The 8670-nt window shown below is 34.8% G+C and overlaps 1 protein-coding gene across 1 annotated transcript; it reads right to left on the bottom strand.

The window, feature by feature from the left end:
* Positions 1-2723: 2723 nt before the first annotated feature.
* Positions 2724-4163, bottom strand: LOC135219484 (uncharacterized). The gene is made up of 3 exons (XM_064256285.1): positions 4047-4163; positions 3534-3610; positions 2724-3398 (listed from the first exon to the last, which is right to left on the bottom strand). Exons 1-3 carry the CDS (start codon positions 4062-4064, stop codon positions 3173-3175), a joined length of 321 nt encoding a protein of 106 aa, XP_064112355.1. The 5' UTR covers positions 4065-4163; the 3' UTR covers positions 2724-3172.
* Between the last annotated feature and the right edge of the window lie 4507 nt (positions 4164-8670).

Raw genomic sequence — 8670 nt, 5'->3', positions numbered from 1 at the left:
GTGTATCCTCTCTGAGATTGTACTCTTTAATTGTTGGTTTGTCAGGGATCATACTCTTTTTGTGGTACTGATCTGAAATATCAGGTCCAAAAAGAACCTTAACTTCAGACCATCGTGAAGTTCATAACAAATTATTATATATATATATATCTATATATATATATCTAATATTATTATACTATATTATATATACTATAATTATATATATATATATATATATATGTATGATCTGGTAAAAATAAAATGTTTTGTTGCTTTACAATAAATTGCAGAAAAAAAAGGCCCAAAAGAAGTAATCAGGAATCTAGTACCAAATTTCAGAGATGCTGTTCTCTTTTTTCTTTTTAGGTAGGTTAATGAATGAGAAAACTTATAGAAAAGGCTGTATTTATACCAGGAGATCCATCCACAGTCGAGCCATTTCAGGTCACTCCCACTGATAATTCCTCTTTAATCCTCTTAAGTATTGGTTGACGGAGGATTTTATCTTATACATCTGAATCCTACACACCCTCTGAGATGTTTGTTACCCGTCTTTTTTTAATCAGGGCTGATTCTGTCATCTGACTTTTGTATCGACAGTTGCTGCTATAAATTATATGTGACAAATTCCTGTTTATAATTTATAGTAGCCATGGAGCTATAAACATGGAATGGACATGCGTGGGTAAATGTATTGACACTGATTGTCACTGTGCGGTGCCATTGGAAAGGGTGGAGACAACGCTGAATTAAGCTATTAAAGAAATAGTCCTTCAGACTCTTTTTTTCACTCTGTCGACCTCAATTTTCCACCGATTTTAATAAATATGGGCTCATTGGAAAGCTCTTGAAAATCCCTTTTAAATGCATATAATTAAGCATGTAGAAAATACGGCGTTGTAGTGTTTCAAGTAATGGCATCCAGATAGGCATTTTACCTGGGTTCGCGTTTTTACTCTACTGTTCCAAATTTTAAAATTTAATAAATCTGTCATCTGTTAAAAGCTCTTGAAAAGCAGTTTCCAATGAAGCACGTACCATATGTCTCATGCAATAGCAATAATCATGCATACCATGTGCTGAGACTGAATGATATCATGTTTGCCAGGGGGAAGTTTAATTTACCACTAAAGCCTGTTGAACACCTTATATTTAGTATCCTTCTAAGTATCAAAGTCTTTATACTCTACTTTGCATTTTATTCACTACCAAGGTCTTATCACCTCTCTATCCAGTCTGTGTCAGCTTGGGATTAACCATATCACCACTACACAATGGGCTTAAATTGTAATTATGTTGACTTATGCGTAATGCTTAGTTATATCAGTCATTATTACGAAAAGAAACACACTTGTTGATATAAGTAATTTATTTTTACAGATGACTTATTAATGTCAGTCTTCTTAATAATGCTTGTAATTTTAAGTCTATTTTAAATGTATTGTCATGTAAACAGAAATTATTAGATTGAATGTGTACTACTAAATTTACTTTAACAAAATGCAACAAATGTCATAGATGTCAAAATAGTCATGGAAAATTAAGAGATTTACACTCCAATATAGCGAGGTAGGCATTGAGATACCAAGCTCTCTCCACCCTTTGCAATGTCGGCATGCTGCACTCGGCATTCCATTTTTATAGTTCCATGATATCAGCAACTGTCGATACAAAAGTCAGATGATAGAATCGGCCTTGATTGTACAAAGACAGGGAATGAACATCTCAAAGGGCGGCTGGGATTCTGATGTTATAAGTAAAATCTTTCTTCAACCAACACTTAAGAGGATTAAAGAGGAATTTCCAGTGGGAGTGACCTAAAATGGCTTAACTGTGGATGGATCTCTTGGTATGAATAGTGCCTTTTCCATAACTTTTCTCATTCATTACCTACCTGAAGAGAGAGACAGTAGTGACTGAAATATAGTACTTTCCTTTTATATTTTTGCGTTTTTATGGGCTCCTTTTATTATATATATATATATATAATATATATATATATATATATATATATATATATATATATATAATTAATATATATATATATATATATATTATATATTATATATGTATATAATTATATAATAATAGTATATATATATATATATATATATATATTATATATATAATATATATAATTATTATATATTTATATTATATATATATATATTATAATTATATAATATAAATATATATCATATATATATTTATATATTATATATATCTATATATATAATATTAATAATTATATAGATATATATATATATATATATATATATTATATCTATATAAATATATATAATATATATATTTATGTATATATATTATATATATATATATATATATATATGTATATATATATATATCTATATACGGTATATATATATATATATATATATATATATATATATATATACAATGCTATGTGAATATACATATGGTAGATATTCATATTTACGTATGTAATGTACTATTTACATATATATATATAATATATATATTATATATATATATATATATATATATATATATATATTAATATATATTTTGCATGTACATATGAACCTATACATGTACATATGTATATGTACACATGTGCATGTGTGTGTGACACTTCTTTTTCTAAAATCTTCGTCTTCCATCTCTTTTCCTTTCTCTTATCCCTCTTCGAATGCATTAAAACTACCAAGTCAAAAAACAGAGGCAAAAAATTGGGAGAAAATCATTCATAAAAACTTCAGTTATGAAAACAAATTATTTATTCTATAAAATTTACATCACACTTTTCACAAATTACATGTGTTTTAACAACAACAAAATATAAAAAACAATGTGCTTATGGATGAAGACTTTTATGTTTGTTCGGTGAAATGTGTTTGTCTGTTTACAAGATATGAAAACCTAATTACTGGGTATCAACCAAACATTGTGGGAGGAAATATGTGAGATGTATAATGAGTCAGTCAGGCTTAGCGATGGATCCAGATGAGAGTCTAGAATTTTTTGTGCCTAGTGGAGGTGGAGCTCTTTGAGATCTTTTTAGTTGTGCTCTTTATACATATGATTATTCACTTGATTGTTTGCATCTGAGACAGTCTTGTGGAAACTAATGTAGTCATGAGTGTAGTTAGTGTAGAGCAAATGCAAAATACTGGCCTCCAAAATTATTCATGTGCTTGACATAGGTCATCTATTTGCCATAGCCTCCAGGCCTGACTCCACCATGGACGCCTCCAACTCCTACACCTCCATGAACTCCCCCTAGTCCTCCTCCAAGTCCTCCCCCTAGACCTCCTAGTCCACCCCCTAGTCCTCCAACACCACCATGCACTCCTCCAAATCCTCCTCCCAGTCCTCCCCCTACTCCTCCCAAACCACCAAGACCTGGTCTCACACCTCCAACTGGACGCCCTCCGCTGTAAAAAAAAAAAAAAAATCAATTATCAAATATACGATAATTAAGTGTGATTTTTTTCCTATTTTATGTTTCACGTAAAATAAAAAAAAAAATCAATATATGAAAAATAAAGAAAACGTTGACCGTCTCTTACCCAAATCCACCTCCTCCGTAGGGCCTGCCTGGTTCAGGAATAGCGGCAACGCAGCACACCAGTGCGATGGCGACGAACTGAAGGATTAAAAAGAAGTTAATTGTGGCAATCAAAAATAGTTGCAAGTTAAATGCAAGATTGAATGTCATGAATTATAAGCTGAGTTTTGCGATATTCTTGGAGGCCAAGTGGTTGAAATTTTCATTGACTTATTATGAAATATGAAATCCTTTTTAAAAGATAAGGATAAGGACTATGAAATTAAACCAGAAAATCTGTTTTTAAAAAGGTGGTCATCTTAAGCTTAGATGTAGACCTCTTCAGTGCTTGCTATCTAAGAAAAACTTATTTTGCTTTCAAATGATATACCAAAAAATGATTGCAGTAAATTTCATAACAGTAAACCAAAGGCCAGGTATTCTCCATTTTAAAAATGTATGAGATACACTTCTAAAGATATTTTGACGTATTCCAAAAAATGTCAGATTTTTATAAAATAGTAGACATCCTTACCAGGACGGAGGCACGCATTGTGATGTTATTATAGGACTTCAGTGAGAGACTTCAGTTCCTCAGCTGGGGTGAGTGGTTGTGGTTGTCCTGTTCAGCTTCCTGCCAGCTTATATAGGCGATCAACCGCCAGCATCGTTTGGTCTTCCCCGCCCCTTTTCGGTGACGTCACACACGTTCCCCGAACGGGTTTCTCGGCATAGTAAGATTCGAGGAAAAGCACTTTTTAGTTGCCAGTTCATTAACGAATTCATTCACGTATTAGAAACCTTCTAAAGGATTTTCGTCTCTTAACGGCTAATGCATCACCCTATCACCCTTTGAACTTAGAGATTAATGTAAGGATGATGAATAATAAACTTGAAAGCAGCCACTGAAGATATTTATGAAGGTATTTTTCCTAAGCTGGATGGACAAAACCCAGACGGCCGCCAAGCTGGGAAGAAACATTTTTCCAGCTTCATGAATTTCGCAATCCCAACTGGTTTCTGCACCTGTGGTCTTTTCCTACTATGCCTTCTCTTGTGTTTAGGTTATCATCTACCTATATACTAAGGCATGTATGAAATATAGAGCCCATAGTGAAATCACATCGTTTTTGGAATAAATTTTATTGTTCCTCATTAATTTTATTTTGTATTCACCATATATTTATATAAATATTATATAATTCCACACAGTATGTAGTTATGTTGCAGTTTGCCATTATTCTTACTGCATTTTGTTATCTTAAGTTATTCTTATTATTTACTTTGACCCTAAATAATTTCGCCAACTCAAAAAATAAAAAAGATAAAAGAAAAAGAAATATCGTAATGTAAAGCGCAAAAGAATAATAATTAGTATACAAAATTTCCAGAACGCTATCTTGACCCATAAAAAATCACTGGGAAGATAATTCGAGATGATTTTTATTGTACCTGTGTTAAGATTATTTTCTTTGCACCTAAAGGCCTGAAGAGAGAGACAGTTGTTCCAATTATCTTTCCTTTACCAAATCTAAAATGTCTTGCGTATATTATTATTATTCTTATGGAAGAAGACCCTCTTTGTGTCCAACTTCGTTGAAAAGACTTAATTTCATCAGGTGAATTATGAAGTAGCTGTCCGAAGTCCATTTATTATTCCAGAACTTCGATAGGCCTTGTTACCATTAAGAGGAGGATATCGTGCACAAAAGTCCGTTCCCTCAGCTGATGCAGAGAGTGAACACGAATCCGCAACTGAAACACCAGAGCAGTTGAACAAGTGACTAAAGGAAGACCCAACAGATGTCGCCCTCTGAGTTGTCTCCATATTTCAATATCGTTAAGAAAGTGATCATAAAGTTTACTTATGTATTTATTTATTTATTTATTTTTTGACGATACTGGGTTTGAGTGTAAAATGTGCAGTTAAGGAAATATGCGAAACAAATATTATGAGAATCAAAGTGCTTAGGAAGTCAGTATTCGTAAGTTACTATTTCCTATAGATTATCGTATCTTATCAACAAACATGATTGTTCACAAGATCGATACAAAACATTTCAGCAACAGTGTTTACGGTGGGGTTCTCTAATTCGCAAGCAACCTCTTGTAAAAAAGAAAAAAAAAACTAACATTCATGGCAGCAAATAAGCAACATTTTCTGTTGACTTCCGTTATAGAGGTAGCAACCACAAACTGCTGCAGGTGCATCAACTATATGTGAGCATTATATTGCATGAATGGGCCAACATCCATAGTGAAGGTGGGTTATATGGGTGATGACAACCGATTGCCTGTTTTTAGACACTTAAAAATTATGGGAAAATTATGGCTATACGTAACCTTTTTCAAATACTAACGCAAAATGAAAGATTCCGATACTTTCACCTGTGTAACATATTCATGTTCAGTAAAAAGATAGAAAGGACGCAGAGAAAAAAATATTAATAACAGCACAGAAATAATGACAAAAATTGTAAGGAGAGAGAGAGTGTGTGTGTTTTTGGATAAGTAGTAGCCTAATAGACGTAGCTAGCGAATGATTTTATCGCTACATATTGTTTGGCGTTTTTTTTTTCTTTTTTTCTTTTTTTGCGGTGTGAGGTTACAGCAAGAAAATGCGCTGTGAATCGAATAATCTTCTACCGATCCAGTTGTGATGATTGTTAATGTAGAATGCCATGTCATGAAAACTATTAATCCACAATGTTATGGTGTTGACACTTTTTAAATTAAGATAACAGTCTGTACCAAAGGTTTAAGGATGACGCTACCAGTACCTGTGGTAAGCAGGCGACTTGGGACACGCACAAATGCCAGTGACTTATTCCGCACCCTACCATCTACTGCTACTGACTTAAGCCACTTGATATGATAGCCCGAAAAAGTTGTAGAACAGAGCCCGGCCATCGACAGCAGGAAACGTTACGTCATATTATAAAATTCTTTACCATGATATTCACTCCTGTCAATTTTGATCATTGCAAACTATTTTCATATGACTGGATTTACTAGCTAGCATATAGTATATACATTAAAACATTTAGAGCTTTAAACGACAATAAAACCTCTTTTTCTAAGTGTAAGTAGGTTTGCTGCTATAAATGTTAGTTTTATTTTATAAGACGTGGTTTGCAGATTATAGATCACCACCGTAAACATTGTTGCTGAAATGTTTTGTATCGATCTTGTGGACAGTCATGTTTGTTGGTTAGATACAATAATCTATAGTAATTAGTAATTCATGAACACTGACTTCCTAGGCCCTTTTACTGGCATATTTATCTCGCACATTTTACTCTCAAACAAATACTTTATAATCAATTTCGTAACGATATTAGAATATGGAGATTACTTTGTGCTCAAGAAAAATACCTGTTTCCCACTACTCCTTCCATATACCCTTACGGTGCGACTTCTGTTGGGCTTTCCATGATTTACTTGTTCAACTGCTTCGGCGTTTCTTTGTCACAGATTCCTGTTCACTCTCTAGATGGCTAAGAGAACGGTCTTTTGTGCACGATAGTACCGTGGGCATATACAGAAAATAAGCCCAGAAGGTGGCGTGGTCGGTATGGTGTTGGCGACGATTTCGATTCTCGGGCATTCCATTGAGGGATGAGAGGTGTGTATTTCTGGTGATAGAAGTTCACTCTCGACTTAGTTCGGAAGTCACATAAAGTCGTTGGTCTCGTTGCTGAATGACAACTGGTTCCATGGAATGTAAAAACACCATACAAACAAACAAACATACAGGTTTACAAAGAAGGGAGCTATTTTGATTGGTAGGTCAGATTTATGGAGCTTTCTTATTGCTGCGAGTCTGGCTTACCGAGACAGATGCTGACTGATTGGCTCCTGGGGGCTCTACCCGAAACTCGAGGGGGAGGGTGGATGTGCCATTGTCTCAGGGGCACGCCTCGTTGTTCTCCTGACGGAGGGTATCCTGAGTAACATTTAGAGTACTATATTTCCACCGAAGAATGGCCAGGGCCCTTTGTAGCGGAGACGTTACCCTGCTGTATCCTTCTTATACTCGTATTCATGTCTCTCCCGTAGAATGATTATATGGAACTTTGTGCCCTCCCAGGATGAGCTGCTCTCCCCTCCCGCTGATACCTCCTGTCGACACGTTCCTCGATGCCCCCCCTCGATGCCCCCCCACTTAACGGTAAGAATATCCATTGTTAATCAGCGTATGGGCGACTTGTTCAACTTCGTTAGAGGCGGTACTTCGGGAAGTGGCTAAGGTAGGCAATTTTCAATCCTTCAATCCATGAAAGGGGATCGTAAAGCGAGGAGGGTTCATGCTCAAGCCTGCTATATTTCTTCAGATATGCAAGTGGAATTGTATTAGAGGGAACCTTCCAGAATAGCCATGTTGTTCCCTCAGATCTGTATAATGAAATTGTAATAAATGGAGGCTTCTGCACGGGCATGCTATTTTTGTTGGTATATGTATTATGGAATTGTAAAGGAATAATGCCTCCCGCTCAGATATGTTCTGTTTCTTTAGATCTGTATAATGGAACCATAATGCAAGAAGCTTTCTGTACGGGCATTCTTCATTTATTCAAGCCAGTGTAATGTAATTCTTATAAAAGGAGCCATTCTACATATGCATGCTCTGTTTCTCCAGATCCATGTAAGGGAATCATGATGGAAAGAGGCTTCCTTCAATTCTGTTCAAGGAAGTTGTAATGGAAGGAGGCTTCTTGTGCATGTGTTCTGTTTCTTCAGATTTGTGTAATTGAATCTTAAAAGATAGGTGTTTCTTGTGTATAATATCATTTCTTGTTTGTTTACACGTACCATATAGTAAGAAATCTTCGTGTGCAGGCATAATGTGCTTCATCAGATTTATGGGAAGGAATTTTAATGGTAGGAGACTTTGCTTTCAGTCATGGTATTTCTCTTTGGATTCACATAGAGAACTGTGATGGAAGAATGTATACTGTAAATGCTTTCTCATTTTTACTTCATTTTCGTCTATTGCTTCATAGAGGTGTTACACTTTCTATATAGACATTCTCTGTTTTTTCATGTTCGATTAAGGGCACTGTGAAGGAATGAGGCTTCCTAAGCAAGCAGATCTGTAAAAGCAAGTCATAATGGAATCAGATTCCCTGTCCAGGCATGCTATTTATACAGATCTGTGT

The sequence above is a fragment of the Macrobrachium nipponense genome, chromosome 1 (assembly GCF_015104395.2).
Source record: "Macrobrachium nipponense isolate FS-2020 chromosome 1, ASM1510439v2, whole genome shotgun sequence".
Classification (NCBI taxonomy): Eukaryota; Metazoa; Arthropoda; class Malacostraca; order Decapoda; family Palaemonidae; genus Macrobrachium; species Macrobrachium nipponense.
Note: the sequence above shows the minus strand (reverse complement) of the source record. Positions and strands in the feature narration are given on the sequence as shown.